Here is a 19,867-nt window from a genome sequence, read left to right on the forward strand (position 1 = left end):
AATTTAACGGTAGTAACACCAACAATTATATCTATTGATCTTTTAATACTTCAATTTTGTTTTATTCTTATAATCGGTGCCGGCCCTGAGATTTCAGGGGTTCGAGGCAAGCTCCGAAAAAGGGCCCCTTCACATAAAGTACCACAAATAAAATTTATAAAATTAACATTAAAGCTTGTATAACTAATTTAGATTTGCATTTACATCGATCAATATTCAAGTAAACATTACTCTTCTTGTATTCTTATAGACGTAAAATCGTCTTATGGGGGCCCTAGGCGGCCGCCTAGGTCCAGGGCCGGCTCTACTTATAATGCCCGGGAAAACTTTTTTGGTACATTAATAAAAGGCACAGTTATAAACACTTATTATATATATATATATAGTTTTTATTAGAACTTTTAAAATTTGTATATAATAATACTTTTGATGCATTCGAATTATACTATTATGTATTCTCCGTTTTTACTTTTAATATGGGCTTCAATACATTTTCAACGAGTATCTCAATTTAAACGAAATCATTATTAACGTATCTTGAAATCATAATAATCTCGTTAATTGACCTCTTTAGAATAATCGTTCTTGCTACAGAGAATCTATGAGAACTGTACAAATATAATTCATGACAAAATGCAAAAATGTTATTTCTTTCGTTATTTTTACTCTGTGCGTTTGATATGATATTCAGTTGTTGCAAGTAATTCATATAAATATTAATTGCATTACCATACTTCATGAATTTTTAATAAATGTTTATATGCTCGATCGGAAATATTAAGTGCAGCATTCATCATACATAAACCAGTCTCTCCTAACAAACTTAAACCACATAAACCTAAAAAAAAAAAATAAATGTATCTATTACATATGGGCTACAAATGTTTATATATGCTAGTTCTGTATGTTACATACCTAAGTATGTATGGAGAGGATCTGGTAGACAATTGGCAAACTTAGCAAATCCTCCGACAATTGTATCTTGAGTATTGAGAAGGAATGCTCTATTTTCATCAGGATCCGATAATTTGTTAACATCAAGTATTTGTAGGGTTGCACCCACCCAGAAACTATAACAGGTATCGGATGGTTTTCCAGGACGACCATGAAAGCCACTATCTTGTCTTAACAGACACCATCTTCTTAATTTGTTCAACTGATCATTTGTCAATACATTATGAAGCTCGTTCATGAGAAACAGACTAGCTACAGCACAGAATGTAGATCCTCCGTGTGATTCAAGACCAGGTCCTTGACCCATCGCTCCATCATATGACTATAATCATTGTTGAGATATTGTGCTATGATAAAATTAGGTAGACAAAAGCCATTTCTGTTAATACTCTTTACATGGCATAGAAAGAAGAAAAAGAAAAGGTGAAAACTTACAATGCTCTTTAAAATGTAGTCGATTGCTCTTGTTTTATCAATGCCTGACCAATCGTTTAATATTTTAGATATACAACAAGCGCAATAGAGAAACCTCATGTCACTTTCGCAACCAATTATGACAGCCGTAAATGATCCATCAGAATTCTGGCAAGCTCTCATCCCTTCGACAATGGATTTTCTGTCTACTCTACTTAAATCATCTCCAAGGATTAAAAGAGTAACTAATCCAATATACGTCATCGCTAAATGACCACACTGGTATTTTGGAACATCCTTTGGTATTGTTGTACATGGCTGAAAGCCGGAACGTGGTCCAGCTCCAGTTACTTGAAGCCTATAGATCCAATCTATCGCTTCTAATTTTGTTTCTTCGCTAATTTCATTTAAACAATTCAATATATCTAATCCTGATATAGCAAAAAATGCCACAGCAAGTCTGGAGTAATCAAACTCTGCCATGCTACCGGGCATTATTTGTAGTAACCTTTGAAAGTATTTAGCATGTTTTTTCTTCGCTAATTGCGACGGCATGTTGTATCGTGGTTTTATACAATAAAAGAAAATAATAATATATTCAAATATACATAGATATATCAAATCAGAATGTTACTGCTGAATTTGTTGTGCGAGCGATAAAGAATTCCATTAGGATTATAGTAGAATCTACTAGAGAGCGCTTCAATTCCAAACGATAGGAAAAGTTACTCCTAGGGGGCGACAAAAGAATTCATGAAACGCACGCGTCACCGGCAAACTAGCCCTTCCTTGCGCACGCCGGACGTTCGCCGCAACACGCACCAGCCGCGAAATTTTTCACGAACTACATGCTACCCGGAAACCGGAGATAACGAGAGACACGCAGTAAGTTAAGTTTCAATTAACCGTATACATCTGTTCGCTTCGTGAATACTTTCTCGCGGTAGTTTTTCTGGCTAGTACGGTAGCGCGTTGATTTGCGCGGAGGTAGTTTATCGAAGGACGACGCAAGGTTCTCGTGGAAGCGGCCACTGAGGGCGCGGCATTCTTGCAATTGTTGCGCCCGGCTCCAACAGAATAACCAATAGGAGCCGCGGCAGCGCCGCCATTCTATCGAGTTCGTGGCACGCCCTACAACTTCCTCCATTGTCCTTCTTTCCGGGATTCTCTGCGAGGAAGGATGGCTCAGAACAATTATTTTGGGTTTACTCACGGCGGAACGCAATATGGGTACGAAATCGATTGCATACCATAATTATTAAGTAGCTAGTGTTAAGTTTATCGAAAAATCGTGACGTTAACTACGTTGGCGGGAGTAATAATTGTTCGTTAAAATCGGTGCACGCGAGAGCCCAGCCGGCTTGGCCGCCATTTCTTGCCGAGAGTAGAGCGTCCATCGAGCGTCTCTCCCGGGCACGGATCCGATAGAGGTCTTTTTCGTTTTGCCCGTTTCCATTTTTCCATTATATTTCTTCCCTGTAATAAAATCTACTATTCTTTTGAACAGAGCGACAAGCGCGGCCGCTTATCAAACGGGTCAAGCGGGATACGCAGTAACTCCAGCGGCAACCGCCGCCACGTACACTCAACGACCCGCTGCTGCCGCGGCTACAGGTTACGAAACCTACCAAGCAGCGGCCGCTGCAGCTGCTACTGGGACCACATACGCTGGTAACATTATTTTATCTCTCTTACTTATCTGTTTCTCCTACGTCGTTTCGTTATACGTTAACGTTAACGAATGTGCATGGTTTTTCTTCTAGCTGCTAATCCTGGTACTGTGGCTCAAACATACGATTACGGGTACGGTCGTGCTGCGCCTGCAGCTACGTACGACGCGACCAAGACTTATTATCAACAACCTGCTGCAGCTGCCGCAACATATACCACTACTGAAACGCATTATCAAGCAGCGAAGCCTGCTTATAGTACAACCAGTGCTTATACAGGCACAGCTAGACAAGCTACTACTACTGGACAAGCTAAAACATACCAAGCATCGAGCACAGCATACCAACAGTCCAATCCTACTCAAAGTGCTACCTATTCTTCGGGATATACAGCACCAGCTACTCCCGCTGCTACACCATCGACAGCAACAAATAGTAAGTGTCCATTGGATTCTATTTATATATATAAGTATACGTTAGTGTTTTTCGCCAAAATTCAAAATCCTGTGTAAATCTCCTAACCGTGATGTAGGCACTAATAACATGAAATTGATCCTCTGGCTATTAAGATTGGAATACATGAATCATAAACAAAGATTCTGCTAACATTTTAAACTATGGGTTTAGTTGAAAAGTTTAGCAGAATAAAATTTCTTTGAAACATTATAGAATCTGAATGTATCAGAACTGTTCTGTATCAAGCAGCGCATTTTGCAAATGTTTTATCAGAAGAATAAAGTAATTATTTCGTTGAATACAAGTTAGTAGAATGGTTCCATGAATACGAAGGATTGACTCCTCCAAAGTTTGAGGTTTCAATTTCATTTCCCTTAGAAACGGCGAGTACAACGTATTCCGGCTACGACGCAGCGCTATATAGCGCTGCGACTATGTATGTAGCCCAACAGAGTGCAAACAGCAATTCGACTAACCAGAAGACTGGAGGTTGGCAGGGCTACGGACGGAAAGGATTTGGCGTTGGAGGGGGAGGGATGAAGGCAATGCGGCCCAAGCAGCCCCCCAAACCTCAACAACTGCACTATTGCGATGTCTGTAAGATCAGCTGTGCCGGGCCTCAAACCTACCGTGAACATCTCGAGGGACAAAAGCACAAGAAGAAGGAAGCATCTCTGAAGGTACCACAGCAGCCACCGGCGCGTGGGGCAGGGAATAGTCTACGTTGCGAGCTTTGCGATGTCACTTGTACCGGGAACGATGCGTACGCTGCTCATATCAGAGGTGCTAAGCATCAGAAGGTGGTAAAACTGCATACTAAACTTGGAAAGCCAATTCCAAGCGCAGATCCGACTGTACTGAATCCAAAACCAGCTGCAACTGCTAAAGCTGCAGGGGCTAAGAAACCTACAGTAACGGCTACCCCTAAAATCAATTTTGTTGCATGTAAGTACACCTTTAACCGTTCTATCTTTATACGTATTATAAAATGCTTGTAGTGTATACACATCTCTAACGAAATCTTCTGCAATAATTACAGCTGGAAATTTGGGTACTGTAAATCAGAATCAAACAACAGAAATTAAGACGGAAGACACTTCAACAGAAGAAACTGTTGAAGAAACCTCTGTCGACGAGAAAGATATTCAACCAGTTGGTCAAGAATATATAGAAGAAAATAAATCCGAGGATGGAAAAATTATAAGCTTTAATTGTAAGCTTTGCGAGTGTAGATTCAACGATCCCAATGCCAAAGATATGCATATGAAAGGACGGCGGCATAGATTTGCTTATAAGAAAAAGGTTAATCCTGACTTGGTAGTCGATATGAAGCCTAGTTTGAAACAAAGAAAATTGTTGGAAGAAAAATTACGCAGGCAACAAATGAGGGACGAGTATCTGCGGCGTAGAGAGGAAATTAATCAACTAGGACCCATGGGTCCAATGATGGACGAAGAAATGATGTATTGGGAGGAAAGACGACGTTACGAGGAAGAATGCGAATACTATGAATGGTATCGACGTTATGGACGTGGACCTGGAGCACCTCCGATGCCACGTCCTTTCCCAGGACCACCTCCAATGATGATGTTCCCAGGACCTCAGAGAAGGCCGGACTCGTCTGATGACAAACACGTATTAGCTCACCACACCACGATATACCCTAAGGAACAGGAACTGCTGGCAGTTCAGAAAATAGTATCACATACCGAGAAAGCATTAAAATTCGTGTCTGATACATTAGCAGAAGCTGGTAATTATTGATATTTTATCAATTTTTCATTTTATACTTCAATTATTATTATTCATCTTTCAATTAAAAATACTTTAATTTGTAATTATAGGTAAGAAAACGACACCCCCTACAACTAATGCGACACCAGCAACTGCAAATGTGCAACAACCGCAGCAGCAGCAACAACAACCACCACCACCATCGCAACAGCAGCAACAAACAAACGCAGAAGCAACTGTGAAAATAAAAGAAGATCCCGATAAAAAGAAGGCTGTAACACCGCAGAAAGAGGACGGTAGCGACGGTAATTTATTCTCATTCCAAAAGGAAAAAGAAGATTCAAGAATACTAAGAGGCGTAATGCGTGTTGGTAATTTGGCAAAAGGACTTTTATTATCTGGTGATAATCATGTTTGTCTCGTGGTTCTGTGCGCTGAAAAACCAACACGGTTAGTTGTGGAAAGTATTATGACACTATTTCTTCGGTGAAGACGCATTCTTATAAATTTGTTTCTCCTTCTTACAGTTCGTTATTGAATAAAGTTGCTGAAATTCTTCCGGCACAGTTGAAGATAGTCGCGCCAGAGGATACTTACAACGTTGGAAAGCATCCCGAATCAGCGGCATTGACAGTTTCAGGAGGCAGCGTGACCGTCAGCGTAACGCTCACCAGCCCTCTAATGCGTGAAACGCCTAAACCAGCAGCAGCTGCAGGTGATTCGATCGTTCTATATTTTCATAGTGGCCAAGAAAAGGATAACTATGATAATTTTTCTAGTAATTTTTCAGAAAGCACCTTTTATTTTCACGCTGTTGTTTTCACGAACACATGGTTTATATCAATTTCGTTTGTTCTTTTCATGGCCCGAAAGTTTTCTGTAAATTTTTCTCAAGCACCAGGATGATGCAGCGGCAGCCAAAGGACATCAACGGTTGCCAGTGTATATACGCTCTAACATAAAAACATTTTGATTTTCTTTCCAATATAGCTGCAATTTAGTGTGTCCACGATTAATTTATAATTAACATCGTTGGAAAGTATTTTAAAAACAAAATGTAAGAGCGTACATAAAAAAACAATTATTATATCGATAGCCATTTTTTAACGGAAAAGAGAGAGCGTAAACTTGATACGATTAGACGTCGCTTTGTTTCGTTTTAAGTTAGTTTTTAGTAATACATTCAATAAGTATCGTTTAACAAATTGAGCTGGAGTCTCCATGAAAGGAAAGTAAATATGCTTAGTACGAACGTGGACACGCTTTTGGTATGAGGAAACAACGCTGAGGCAATCTCAAAACTATGGACTTTTTGATCATGCATCGATAATTTTAACGAAAAATACCCTCTGTCGTCGAATGTTATACACATACCTGCAATGTCTGTTGTTCACTCCTGATTCTAAACCGACGTTTCTTTTGACAGCGTTACTTTTCTTTGCATTTGAGTAACGCTGTCAGCGCAATTAAGAAACGTCGGTCGTTCTTTGAATAGCTTTAACGCGTAACAAAGAACGTAGATGAATAGGAGCGACGCAATCATTGCCGTGTACTACATTCGATAAGGTTTATTTTTTCATTTGAATCAGAATATCTTTTTTAGGCTATGCCCTCAAGTTTAATTGTACTTGAGTTAAAACATAATTATAGAGGGATAAACCCAAGTTGGGCATGATCAAACACTCTAAGTGTTGTCTAAGCGTGTTGTGCTTTCTTTGTTGGAATCTCAGATAATGCTGGACAGCAGCAACAGGGAGCTGCTCAACCGCAAACAACGCCTACGGCGCCCGCTGTGACGAAACCAGATCCACCAGATGTACTTCCCAAGGCTAAGTGTTTGGAGGCTTTAGCTGCACTCAGGCATGCCAAGTGGTTTCAGGTTTGAATCAATCAACTCTCAGTTCAAGATCTCGAATTGTCCGTGGCCAGTTAAATTGGCACCAAGGACTGTTTTCTGTTATATTTTCCTGATAACGCGAAACGCGTGCAAGTTGTCCTCTCTCTCTGTCCGCAAAAAAGAGCAGTCTTAGAACTTCCAGCCTTGTGACGATTTTATTTTTATTGTCTTCTTGTTGATATGATTCTGTCTGAAACACTTATTGGATCGCGTTTGATGTTGCCTGTTTCTGTATACCTGCCAATCCACTTTGTGCACTGAGATGTTATTTTTAATCAAAGATATCAAAGATTGTAAGATTTGCATTTGCAATATAAGATAGATTTATGATACGAGTTGTTATTATTATTATTATTATTATTGTATAGATGACAGTGGCAATGTTTGGATATTGGCAATTTCATAAAACAAAAGAAAATGTATGTTTATCGTTGTAATAGTATAATTTAAAAGAAAAAAAAAATGTTTAAACATCAAACGTGTAATCAGATAATCTCAGACAAGAAGTTTAAGCATTATGTAAGTGTGAACAACAACATTTAAAATATTAATGTATATCGAAAGCATTTACATTTGCTTTACTTCCAATCGTCAACATCCAGAATAATAGGAAACTGTTTGCTGAGAATCATTTAAAAATATCTGACATTTTCTTCAAAGAATGTAGTTTTGTTTATTTTATTTATGATGCGCTGTACTGCTTTATGATGCTTATGATCAAGCTTGTTCATTATTCTGGATTAATGTTTAATGCATTGTAGCCTAGACTGAGTCTGTTCTAGGTCTGTCTTAGAAGTTAACAAAGTTAGTGTACACTTTATTAAGAAAAGAAAAAAAAAATGAACTCTGTTTAATATTTTATTCGCGATATGCATTATAAATACTGCTGAACGTTAAAAGACAGACAAGCACAAACACACAGTGGTGTCATCAGTATATCGGGTGTTTTTTTTTAAATCATAAGTTCGAGAATTTATATTTGGCACTTTCTCGAGTGCACATTTTTTCCGATATGTTGTACTTTTTTTTCAATATTATGTTAGGTATTAACCGTTCAGGAAACACTTGATAAACACCCGATAGTTTTGATATGGGCTAATTATTTAGGGGTTACTTAGGCACGAGGCTGGGAGGATAGCTAAAGCCCGCACAAAGCAATTTAAAAAGTAGTTTAGGGTGTCGCATCTCCAGAAGACTCAGAGATTTTAATATGTACCTTAAGTTATATGTATTAAAATATTAATCATATTCAACAGGCTAGAGCAACTTCGCTGCAGAGCTGTGTAATGGTCATTCGCATAATGCGTGATCTTTGTAACCGTGTACCCACTTGGGGACCATTAAATCCATGGGTTAGTACTAAATAAATTTTCATTATACGTATAATTCATTTATTAAAGAATTCCTTATTTATTTTTATTTTTATTTTATGTATTAGTGTACTACAGAATATAGTTCTTACTACTTTGGTATTATTTGGAAATAATTTCAATGGACATTGTTTTGTTCTTATATTAAATTGTATTTGTAATAATTCAGTAGTATCTTCAATAGTATTTCATCGTTCTTAGGCACTGGAACTGCTAACTGAGAAAGTGATCAGCACTGCTGGAGGTCCTCTTAGTCCAGGTGAAGCTTTAAGAAGACTTTTGGAATGTGTGGCTGGAGGAATATTACTACCAGGAAGTCCAGGTAATTTTTTATTCCACCTTCTCCTTAATTAACTTTCATATAGAACGATGCAAAAAAATGATGATAAAAGATGACGAGACTGAGGGTATTGTGAACTTCATTGTCGACTTTGAAATCGAGTATTTCGTTTTCTTTGTCAAAATGAAGACTTTCGCAATATCACGTAGATGAATGGCAGTCTGATTTCTGCATTATAGATATATTTAAACTTCTGTACACTCCATGTTGGGACTTGGATAATTGTAAATATATTGTTGTACAGGATTGTCAGATCCGTGTGAAAAGGAACCAGTTGATGCAATAGGTAATATGACAGCTCAACAAAGAGAAGATATAACTGCTTCGGCTCAACATGCATTGAGATTAGTCGCTTTCCGTCAAATTCATAAAGTTTTGGGTATGGAACAACTTCCACCGCCCAAATATAAAGGCCGATTCGCTAGAAAACGAAGACGCGACAATAGTAACGGAGAAGGAACAGATAGCGAAGCTTCAAAGAAAGATAAAAAAACAGAGGAGATCAAAATGGAAACAGACTCCAAGTAGATCTACCAAAATATTCGCTTTACCGATTTACTCGTAACTTATATAGTGTAAGAAATAAATTTCTCTCGTGTCAATTGCTTGTTCAGTGAAGTGTTTTCAATAATGGGAAGATGTTCAAATTTAGGACAAAACTAATGACTGATTATCATACTATTATAGTTATTTTTCATATATAACGAGTATCTCTTTGGACAACTTACGGCATTATTTTATTTTTCGGTCATAATTTTAATGACAAAAATCTTTACTAAGGTTACATTGTATCATCGTAACTTGACTTTTTCTTATGAACGCATAGTAACGACCGGTCTAGGATTTCTATTCAAGTATACGTTCGACGTTTTAATGACGAAAATTAACTGATAAACATTGACGTGATTCTTCCGATCGCTTTGAACATGTTAATTTTTAAGTAAATTTTAAGTGTCATTAATGGAAGAACATAAATGTTTCAAATTTCAGTTATTTATTTTACGTAAGAAGTATTTCTGCATTATTACAAAATAATATATAGATGCTATACCGTTTGTAAAACGAATAAAAAAAAATTTTGTTGTAATTATATGTTATGATAGAAAGTTTCTGAAACTACTCGATATCTTTCCCAAACAGGCAATTGGTACGATTAGTTCAGCACTAGAATTTTGTCGAAGGAAATGATCAATATGTTAATTAGTTTGGATTACTTATTTAGCTATATTTCAGAGTCACAATGTATGATGGAGTTTAATAGAAGTGGCGGTAAAAAGGAAAATGAAAATGAACATTTATAAGTTTTGAAGTTAAGAGTAGGTTAGTTTGTATTGAGAATTCGTGTGTATGTTGTGTGTGTAGTCGTAAAGGAGTGCAGAATGTTTTCCTGCACCAGATAACTCTTAACACCGTACGTTCATGTTGCGTGTACTAATTCACGCAGAAGATTCTAAGAAAGCAGAATTGCAAATCAATTATTAAAAAATAGACGCTTTGCTGACCAAACGAGGGTTAAGTGCACGTGTCAAGAATTCCTAATAATTTGCTGTTGTTTCGTTTAAAGATCTCACATGAATGCAAAAAATGTTCACATTTAATAAATTTCTTTTCTGACACAGTGTATGGATCTTCTGTTGTACACATGCAAATCCTCTTTGAATAAATCGAACATGCATGAGATATAAGTATAAGGTTTTCTTCACTTCCATATTCCTTTGCGTATTTAGTATCAACATAAGATTTTTTATCATTGATATGAGCTAATAAAAATCCTCTAACAAGAAGGCCACACACACAATAGCACTCTGACTGTATGATTATGGTTACTAATTTTTTACAACAAATACTTGGCGTATTGAAAAGCAAAGTTAATTTATTTTTGGATGGCACCGAGCAGAACTGAGACTGATACTGTATTAATTTTTTAAATAAAAGTATTAGAAGTTGGCATGCAAAGTTACTAAAGATTTAATTTACGTTTAAATTAGCAACGTAATTAATGTGTTATAAACATGATTTTATATGATATTAATTCTGTTTGGTGCAGCTAGTCTTTTCGAACGAATGTTCAGTGATCTAATTCCGTAATTTCGGTCTCTTTTTTTTACAAACTTATATTTGGTAGATGTAGTACTGTTATATGTCTGACCGAACTGGCACATGCTTTAAATCAATATAAAATTCAAGCATTAGCCACTTCCATTTTTTTCTTTTACAGTATTAATTAAACTATATTTATATATATTTCAGCTATATATGTACTATTAATTTATTGACATCTTTTCAACCAAATATTAATGTAATACAGTGCGCTGTACGTTTGCAGGTGCTTTACAAAGAAAATTCGCAAACTTTTCTACTGAATTTTTTAACCTGCAAAACTAGATGTGTGTAGAGCCTTAAGGTACTTTCATTATAAATATTACATCTTTTCAGTATTAAATAATTATTTACGTTAGAAACGAGGTGAGAATTAAATTATATCTGAAAACGTACACTAAACGTTCGCTGTGCCATTCTAAACACATTTGAGAACAGTATACAATTTATTACATACGACAAGATCTGATTCAAACATATTACAAAAATAGAAAAGTAAATAAATTCATATTGTTCTTGAAATGAAATTATAAAGTATGCGAGTTTTCATTTTTTTTCTTTTTTTATGTTATCTTGTAATTATTGACAAATCACGTAATCGTGTAGTTGACTGAAACTGATACTTCAGTGTTAACAATGAGAAATGAAATTAAAAATGTACATAGTTATTTATAAGTAAATACTTGTTTTCAAAATTGTCATATATTTCATGTAAAACAATCATATAAACAAACATTCAATCTGCTCTTATTGTCCACTATTAATCTATAATAATTTTCTTTCTTTTTGTTTGTGTAATAGAAATGAAGTATTACACAGTAACGATTGTGTCTTCGCTTTATTATGAACATTTGGTAAGTAATTATGTAGGTGAAACTTGAATGAAGGTAATTAAAAGAATAAGAAATTCCGGAAAGAGAAAGTTTAAATTACATTGTACAGATTCATGTGTAAATACTCAATATTTAACAAATGCGAATAAAGTACGTATAAATTCTATTTGTGTAAGATAAATATTTAATCGTTTTTAATAAAAAATTACAACAATTATAAGAATGTTGCATCAGCTTAATTTCAACTACATACGTAGCATGATAATGTGAATTTTAACTTGGTTAATAAACTTCATTATATAATGATTTCTGATCATTTTAACGTTCGTAATTTAGTCCTCGCAAAATGAATGTGTTATTTGAGTATGTAAATTTCAACATAACCTATTTATAATATTTCTGTGAAAAGCTATTTTCTAAGCGATAAAACTAGCAGTTATATTTAGAATAAATGTAAACCGTATACAACGAAATTACTGGAAAAAGTATCATTGTGAAAAACCGTGATTCATCATTTTCTTTTGTTTAAGCTTTCCTTGCGCCCTCTGGCCATTTGTTGCTGTCAAAATGTAATAGTTAATGAATCAAAGTACAAAGATAAAATTCATAGTTTAACAAAATAATATTGTCTACAAAATATTGATATAATATGAATGATTTTATAAATGACATCATTTAAATAAAATTTGCTGCATACGAAATATCCTTTGTCTTTAAAACCAATAGGATGCAACAACGTCACATTCGCGATGATGATGAAAAAGTATAATCCAATAAGCAACTTCAAGGAAGTCTCCTGACGCGTTTGCGCATGTTCAGTGGGAATATAGGGTAGCAACATAAAAGGAGCGTCCCCTGTTAGTTCGGTGCAGTTCAACGGAACAGTTGAGAGTGATTCTTGAAGAGACGTTCAACGCTTTATAAATTATATTAAAAATTTTTGCTGCATAAACCAATTCTACGAAGGGTGAGTATTTCTAGAAATTGCTATTGTTGTTTATTAAAGTTTCTTGGTATTTAACATCAATTACAAATATTGCTAAATTTATCAAGTTTCTACTATTTTATTCTGTATTTATGTCTGTATATCGAATATAGCCTCTGTTCAAATTGAAAGAGGGTTTAAAACAATGTAATTACTGTCAAATTGTAAAAGTGGCATTAAGGGCGTCACCCACAGCTGGTCATGAAAGCTATTTTTAAAACTGTTTCGAAAGCTGTTCTATCTACAATTAGAGGACGCCTGAATATATAGTACAAGAATTGCAAAGCGCAAGAAGAGAATAATTAGTACTTTAATAGAAATGAGGATCTTATTTTTTAAAGAAATCTGTGACGTTTCTACCGCGTAGTAACAGATCACAAAATGGCGGTTATTGATTTGGCCAGGTGACGCCATTATGCTGACGCATTCTGCAAGTCTAAAACTTTCTGTTAACAAAAATTTACGAATAAATAATTAAAGAAGAGTGAAGTAATATTTTATATTTCAATGAGTTTGCATTATTAATGCAAGTATAGTAATGGTAGACATAAGAGTTACTCTCTAACATTGTTTTTCATTTCTTTTGTTAGATAATCATGCAGATTTTCGTCAAGACATTGACTGGAAAAACCATAACCCTCGAGGTTGAAGCATCAGATACAATTGAAAATGTGAAAGCCAAAATCCAAGACAAAGAGGGAATTCCACCAGACCAACAAAGATTGATCTTTGCTGGCAAACAATTGGAAGATGGGCGCACGCTTTCTGACTATAACATCCAAAAGGAATCTACCCTTCACCTTGTACTTCGTCTCCGTGGAGGAATGCAGATTTTCGTAAAAACCCTTACGGGAAAAACAATTACTTTGGAAGTTGAGGCATCAGATACTATTGAAAATGTTAAGGCTAAAATCCAGGATAAAGAGGGTATCCCACCAGACCAACAAAGACTGATCTTCGCTGGTAAACAGTTGGAAGATGGGCGCACGCTTTCCGATTACAATATCCAAAAGGAGTCCACTCTCCATCTTGTACTCCGTCTCCGTGGTGGAATGCAAATTTTCGTAAAAACTCTCACAGGTAAAACTATAACTCTGGAGGTTGAGGCGTCGGACACTATTGAAAATGTAAAAGCTAAAATCCAGGACAAAGAAGGTATTCCTCCAGACCAACAGAGACTGATTTTCGCTGGTAAACAACTGGAAGATGGGCGCACGCTTTCCGATTACAATATCCAAAAGGAGTCCACTCTCCATCTTGTACTCCGTCTCCGTGGTGGAATGCAAATTTTCGTGAAAACTCTCACTGGTAAAACTATAACTCTGGAGGTTGAGGCGTCGGACACTATTGAAAATGTAAAAGCTAAAATCCAGGACAAAGAAGGTATTCCTCCAGACCAACAGAGATTGATCTTCGCTGGTAAACAATTGGAAGATGGGCGCACGCTTTCTGATTATAATATCCAAAAGGAGTCCACTCTCCATCTTGTACTCCGTCTCCGTGGTGGAATGCAAATTTTCGTAAAAACTCTCACAGGTAAAACTATAACTCTGGAGGTTGAGGCGTCGGACACTATTGAAAATGTAAAAGCTAAAATCCAGGACAAAGAAGGTATTCCTCCAGACCAACAGAGATTGATCTTCGCTGGTAAACAATTGGAAGATGGGCGCACGCTTTCTGATTATAATATCCAAAAAGAATCTACCCTTCACCTTGTACTCCGTCTCCGTGGTGGTATGCAGATTTTTGTTAAAACGCTGACTGGAAAAACTATTACTCTTGAGGTTGAAGCATCCGACACAATTGAGAACGTTAAGGCTAAAATTCAAGACAAGGAAGGTATTCCTCCAGACCAACAGAGATTGATCTTTGCTGGTAAACAACTGGAAGATGGGCGCACACTTTCTGACTACAACATTCAGAAAGAATCCACTCTACATCTTGTACTCCGTCTTCGTGGTGGTATGCAGATTTTCGTAAAGACTCTCACTGGTAAGACTATTACTTTGGAAGTTGAGGCATCGGACACCATCGAAAATGTTAAGGCTAAAATCCAGGACAAAGAAGGCATCCCACCAGATCAGCAGAGATTGATTTTTGCCGGTAAACAGCTGGAAGATGGACGTACGCTTTCTGATTACAACATCCAGAAGGAGTCAACTCTCCACCTTGTACTCCGACTGAGAGGTGGAATGCAGATTTTCGTGAAAACTCTTACTGGAAAAACTATCACTCTTGAAGTTGAGGCATCAGATACTATTGAAAATGTTAAGGCAAAAATTCAGGACAAAGAAGGCATTCCACCAGATCAACAGAGATTGATCTTTGCTGGTAAACAATTAGAAGACGGACGCACACTTTCTGATTATAATATTCAAAAAGAATCTACTCTCCATTTGGTACTTCGACTTAGGGGAGGAAATATGTGATTCCTATATGTGATCTCCTTTTATTAAATAAAATTTATGAAAATAAATAGCAACCAATTTTTTTTACTTTTATTCATTATAATTACTGATAATGTGATAATTGTTTAAATGATATACACCGATAAATAAATGGAATATTAAAAAAATAATCATCAATTTCTTTTCCTAGAAATAATTTTAAGTAATAGCACAAAAGTTTAATTTCTTATGTAATTTGAAATAAAGTTATTGGTTTTTTCATATTCGTATTACAATAAAATGTAAAATAATTTTAATTTTGTCATTTTGTAAGTAGTGCTATGGATTTATCAATTACCAAAGGATCGATAAACCGAGAAATAACTACACAAGAATAATACTTCAAAGTTTATTTGAATAACGAAGATACCAACTTATTTAAATTGAAAACAATTGTAATATAACACATTATGGCATCCGGGGTGTCAGGGACCCCGTAGCGCCGGCGACGCTCTCTGGACACCGATCCGATAACATCTTGGGGTGCTAGGAACCCCGTGAGACCGATAACGCTCTTTGCATACCGACATTATGGGATGCCAGGGACCCCGGTGCATCGCCAGCGCTGCCTTGCATATCGACTTTGCATTCTAGGGTGCCACGGACCCCAGTGTATCGGCAGCGCTCTCTGCATATCGAGTTTGTATCCCGGGGTGTCAGGGACCCCTGTGTACAGGCAAAGTTTTCATCGCTTGCATCGCCAATCATATTTTTTTTTTACTTCTACGATTGGTCACCCTGCTATTCGATACATTGAATCGTGCAGTCAATTTAAATTTTGTCAGTTGTTAAAACATTACCGTTGGAGGAGTTACTAATTGTTCGATTTAGTATTACGAAATATTTTAAACATAACGTTAGGATTGTGCGTGTTAAATAAAATGTCAACACATCAGAACAAGTATAAAGAGACGAAAGTTGGCTTCTGGAATGCAAAAGAAAGCCGATTTATTCGTGTTGAGAAACACGAAGAATTGCGTAAAAAGCAAAGAGCTAAAGTTTTCAATGAAAACAGAAATATTTCTACTTCTATAACTAATAAACCAGAGAATAAGAGTTTGTGGCATTTATTGGTATTCACAACATTATTATCGTAAATGATCTAACTATAATTTATTTTTAGGAGTGCAAACAGCTTCTTTGGACCAAGACCGTCGTACTAGGTTAATGAAATGGCAAGCTGAACGCGAGAAACGCAGGCTTGAACAACTAAAGAAAAAACCACCTTTTGTAGTTGGAAAGGTTCATCATAAGATATATTCTTCAGTATGTAATGACCAAACTGTTGCACCAAATACGGCTCGTCAAAAGATACCTAAACAAACTGCAGCAAAACCAACTGCATCTCCACCAAAACGAATCACAAGAGCAACAGAGAAAAGATTAATGAATAAGGTGCTTGCACAGAAAACGCTAAATGGTTTGGGTAAAACTCTACCGTCTATAAATAAAGAGCAAAAGAGTGAAAAAAAGCAAAAACAATCTTTTGCTCCTATAAATTATAAATTTAAAACTCCAGCAGGGTTGACAGATGTATCATTATTTGGTAAAGTAGCTATACAAGATGTATCTGTTAGCAAGAGTAAATTCATGTCTACGTCTATAAAAATGGATAGTAAAAATAGTAGAACAGAATTTATTAAAGAAATAAATAATGGTAAAAAGGACAATACACCAAAAGTTAACAGACTAAAAGATACAGACCATTCAATGGATAGTCCGATAGAAGCTGTATCATTAAAATTATCATTAGATGACACGTTTACTTGTTCTAATGAAAATGATGATGCCAGCAAGGTAGAAACACAAGATAATGGTACACATAATAATAGTGTTGCAGAAACACTTTCTTCAAAGCATGCATCAACACCGAATGATTCTCCAAATGACCCAGTGTTCTTTTCGCCATACATAGTTTCTAGTCGCGGGAAAAGCAATGCTAGAAAAGAGCAACAGATAAAACGTGGGTTCAGTCTTAATCGTTCAAATAGCGACGATATTCCCACAAAGGATACTGTTATGAAAACTTTAAATATTTCAGTTGAAGAGGAAGAACAAACTGCCCAATACTTCAGGTTTCTCTTAAATGTAGAAATTGATAGATTAAATGCATTATGTGAAAAGTGGACAGATATCAAAGAAGATGACACAACTACTGAAGACGGGCAGTATGAAATTAATCAAGCCATTGGGCAAACAAATTTATTGTTGAACAAAAAATTTGAAAGATTTCGTAAATTAGTTGCTGACTGTGAAACAGGAAAAGGAGAATTGTTAGTCACCTGCAAAGATTTGCAAGGCTTCTGGGACATGATGTACATGCAAGTAAAAGATTGCGATGCAAGATTCGAACGTTTAGAGAAACTTCGTTCGAAGAACTGGATTGAAGATCAAACTCCTGTTCCTAAGGCCAAGTCTGTTAAAAAGAAGAATGTCACAAAGAAGAAACCTCCACTTGCAAAAGAAAGTTCACTAAGAGCCTTTTTGGCACAGAAGAAAAAGAATATTGCACAGAAAACAGAAAATAACGACCAGTGTTCAAATAATATGCTTGAAAACAAAAATAATTCTAATGTTTCAAATGAAACAAGAAGGTCCTTTACACCTATTAGTAAAAAGAAAACAAGATTAAGTCTACTGGAAAAGTCACGATTGTCTACAACATCACAAAACGTTAAAAGTCCATTAACTGTAATAAAAGTCAGTCAGATGTGTAAAACACCAGATGTTGAATTGAATAACGCAATATCTTACATCAATTCCAATCAAACACCAGGGAAGGGTATTTTGAAACTAACAAAAAGTATAAGCGAAGTAAAGTCTTCCGTAAAATCAAGTAAAGTTAATTTTGACGATCATGTTTTAAAGGAAACACCAGTTGATGAACAATGTAAACTAAAATCAGATTTAGATGTAATGTTGGAAAGAATAGATAGCTTTGATTTCGGTAGTCCGGAAGTAGTAATTAACGTAGAAAGAAAACTTAATTTTGGTAGTTCTGAAGAATCTGAAGATGATAATAAACAAGATTCTGAATTAGCAATTCTCACAGATAAGAAACTAACTAAAATACCATCTGACAAAATACAAACTGCAACTCCGTCAAAATATTCAGAATTAAATACGACCTACACACCATCACCAGAAAGAAAATTAACTAGGCAAAATGCTATGGATAAAAATGATGAAGATTTAATATTAAATGTTACATTACCACAACTTGAGGACATTGCAGACAATAGAGATTCAAATACATCCAACCAAAAGACACCCAAACGGGTTTCTATGTTTCATAAAGAAGAAACAAATGGACATGATGAAAGTATAAGAGTTTTAAGAAATAGAGTCATTACTTCAGTAGGTACACCCAGACCTAGAAGATCTTCCAGGAAAATGTCTGTTGGTGTAGAAGACTCAGAATACAAAGAAAATAAAACTCCTATGAAAGCAAGAAGGAAGAATTATGTTGAAGTTGCTGTTGAAGATGAGAAAACGGATTTACAAAATTCATTGGACAAAATGTCTTTCAATGAAAACGGTGATAGACGAAAATCTCAACGAAGAGTAAAATTTTCTGGTATAGATAATTTTTAATAAATTAATAACATTTTATTTTTTATAAATGTATTTTTTAATACATATTTGTTGTTGCAGAAAAAGACTGTGGCGGTTGTGTTTCAAGTAAACCGGTGCTTCCTATGACTCCTCACGTTAAACGTAGAGCAAAGTCTGCTGAAAAGAAAAGAAGCATAATACCAGCAGATGTTACATCATGGGAAATTCCAGAGAAACGTAACATTTATTAATTTATTAATTTTTCTTTTTATTCACATTATATTTATACATTCATATAATATCGTTTCAGTTCCAGATCGTGTCAGAAGATCTCGAAGTAAGTTAAGCATTTAAGTATATAGTATGTATGTGATAAATGATATATTTTATAAATATAAAAATATGTACAAACTTCTATTTCCTGGAGTATTGATTTTATTAAATATGAGATAAATTTTCTAGTTCTTACTGTTGTTGAAAAATTGACATCTTATTTACCATGCAAAGATTTAATATTATGTTTAAATTGTTACATTATCCTTACTTAGTAGTGGAATTTAATGAATAAGGGAGATTCGGTAATTCAAAAATTAGAAAAGAATTTTATTTTTCATCCTTCTTTATGGGCCTATTGGGGACCATCCCTGCATCCTTTTAGCAGTTTATTTTCGGATTTCAAAATATTCAGTTCCATAAAATAATTCTTCCATTTGCACGCTTGGCGTGGCTTGGCGTCCCTCTAGGGAAAATGGCGATCTAAGCCAGCGGGGTGAAGGTATCGCAGACACCTATCCTTAGATCGCCATTTTCCCTAGGAAGACGCCGATTCTATGAATAAGGTTATTTTCTTGCCAGAGAGTGTATACATACAACATTGTAATAAGACCACGAGTATTTACTGTAACACTAATATTATTAATTTCATTATTAAAGAAAGCTATATGTATAATTTTGAATAATTCTAAATTGCATGGAATATCTACTGTTACGTAATAACAATATTAAAAGTACAAAACCTGTTAAATATAATTAATAAAATGAATTTCATGACAATACAAAGATGTATCTTTTTAACGTGTAAAAATAACATTAATGTTAATATTTGTAAAAAG

At 35.5% G+C, this 19,867-nt stretch overlaps 4 protein-coding genes across 5 annotated transcripts; 3 read left to right on the forward strand and 1 right to left on the reverse strand.

The window, feature by feature from the left end:
- Positions 1-355: 355 nt before the first annotated feature.
- Positions 356-2,224, reverse strand: LOC114879438 (geranylgeranyl transferase type-1 subunit beta). Its single transcript, XM_029194348.2, has 3 exons — positions 1,390-2,224; positions 916-1,276; positions 356-838 (listed from the first exon to the last, which is right to left on the reverse strand). The coding sequence occupies exons 1-3, from the start codon at positions 1,921-1,923 to the stop codon at positions 726-728; spliced, it is 1,008 nt and encodes a 335-aa protein (XP_029050181.1). The 5' UTR covers positions 1,924-2,224; the 3' UTR covers positions 356-725.
- A 39-nt stretch (positions 2,225-2,263) lies between these two features.
- On the forward strand, positions 2,264-11,699 carry LOC114879428 (zinc finger RNA-binding protein). Of its 2 annotated transcripts, none has more exons than XM_029194329.2 (11): positions 2,264-2,598; positions 2,876-3,039; positions 3,132-3,473; positions 3,873-4,439; positions 4,534-5,247; positions 5,339-5,678; positions 5,756-5,943; positions 6,959-7,107; positions 8,382-8,477; positions 8,697-8,817; positions 9,080-11,699. In XM_029194329.2, exons 1-11 carry the CDS (start codon positions 2,549-2,551, stop codon positions 9,361-9,363), a joined length of 3,015 nt encoding a protein of 1,004 aa, XP_029050162.1. In that variant the 5' UTR covers positions 2,264-2,548; the 3' UTR covers positions 9,364-11,699. The 2 variants fall into 2 exon arrangements, with proteins under 2 accessions (XP_029050162.1, XP_029050163.1); XM_029194330.2 differs by having other exon boundaries at positions 3,984-4,439.
- A 923-nt stretch (positions 11,700-12,622) lies between these two features.
- Positions 12,623-15,331, forward strand: LOC114879432 (polyubiquitin-C). The gene is made up of 2 exons (XM_029194338.2): positions 12,623-12,735; positions 13,344-15,331. Exon 2 carries the CDS (start codon positions 13,350-13,352, stop codon positions 15,180-15,182), a length of 1,833 nt encoding a protein of 610 aa, XP_029050171.1. The 5' UTR covers positions 12,623-12,735; positions 13,344-13,349; the 3' UTR covers positions 15,183-15,331.
- A 603-nt stretch (positions 15,332-15,934) lies between these two features.
- LOC114879427 (disks large-associated protein 5-like) lies at positions 15,935-19,172 on the forward strand. The gene is made up of 4 exons (XM_029194326.2): positions 15,935-16,256; positions 16,324-18,777; positions 18,855-18,992; positions 19,066-19,172. Exons 1-4 carry the CDS (start codon positions 16,082-16,084, stop codon positions 19,107-19,109), a joined length of 2,811 nt encoding a protein of 936 aa, XP_029050159.2. The 5' UTR covers positions 15,935-16,081; the 3' UTR covers positions 19,110-19,172.
- Positions 19,173-19,867: the final 695 nt, after the last annotated feature.

Source organism: Osmia bicornis, chromosome 11 (assembly GCF_907164935.1).
Source record: "Osmia bicornis bicornis chromosome 11, iOsmBic2.1, whole genome shotgun sequence".
NCBI classification, from domain to species: Eukaryota; Metazoa; Arthropoda; class Insecta; order Hymenoptera; family Megachilidae; genus Osmia; species Osmia bicornis.

Coding starts and splice junctions, on each gene's coding strand:
- LOC114879438 (XM_029194348.2), bottom strand. CDS start 1,923: ATGCCGTCGCAATTAGCGAAGAAAAAACATGCTAAATACTTTCAAAGG. Junction 1,277..1,389: donor ACTACATTTTAAAGAGCATT/GTAAGTTTTCAC, acceptor CAATGATTATAG/TCATATGATGGAGCGATGGG. Junction 839..915: donor TCCTCTCCATACATACTTAG/GTATGTAACATA, acceptor TTTTTTTTTTAG/GTTTATGTGGTTTAAGTTTG.
- LOC114879428 (XM_029194329.2), top strand. CDS start 2,549: ATGGCTCAGAACAATTATTTTGGGTTTACTCACGGCGGAACGCAATAT. Junction 4,440..4,533: donor TAAAATCAATTTTGTTGCAT/GTAAGTACACCT, acceptor CAATAATTACAG/CTGGAAATTTGGGTACTGTA. Junction 8,818..9,079: donor ATTACTACCAGGAAGTCCAG/GTAATTTTTTAT, acceptor ATTGTTGTACAG/GATTGTCAGATCCGTGTGAA.
- LOC114879432 (XM_029194338.2), top strand. CDS start 13,350: ATGCAGATTTTCGTCAAGACATTGACTGGAAAAACCATAACCCTCGAG.
- LOC114879427 (XM_029194326.2), top strand. CDS start 16,082: ATGTCAACACATCAGAACAAGTATAAAGAGACGAAAGTTGGCTTCTGG. Junction 16,257..16,323: donor TAATAAACCAGAGAATAAGA/GTTTGTGGCATT, acceptor ATTTATTTTTAG/GAGTGCAAACAGCTTCTTTG. Junction 18,993..19,065: donor ATGGGAAATTCCAGAGAAAC/GTAACATTTATT, acceptor ATATCGTTTCAG/TTCCAGATCGTGTCAGAAGA.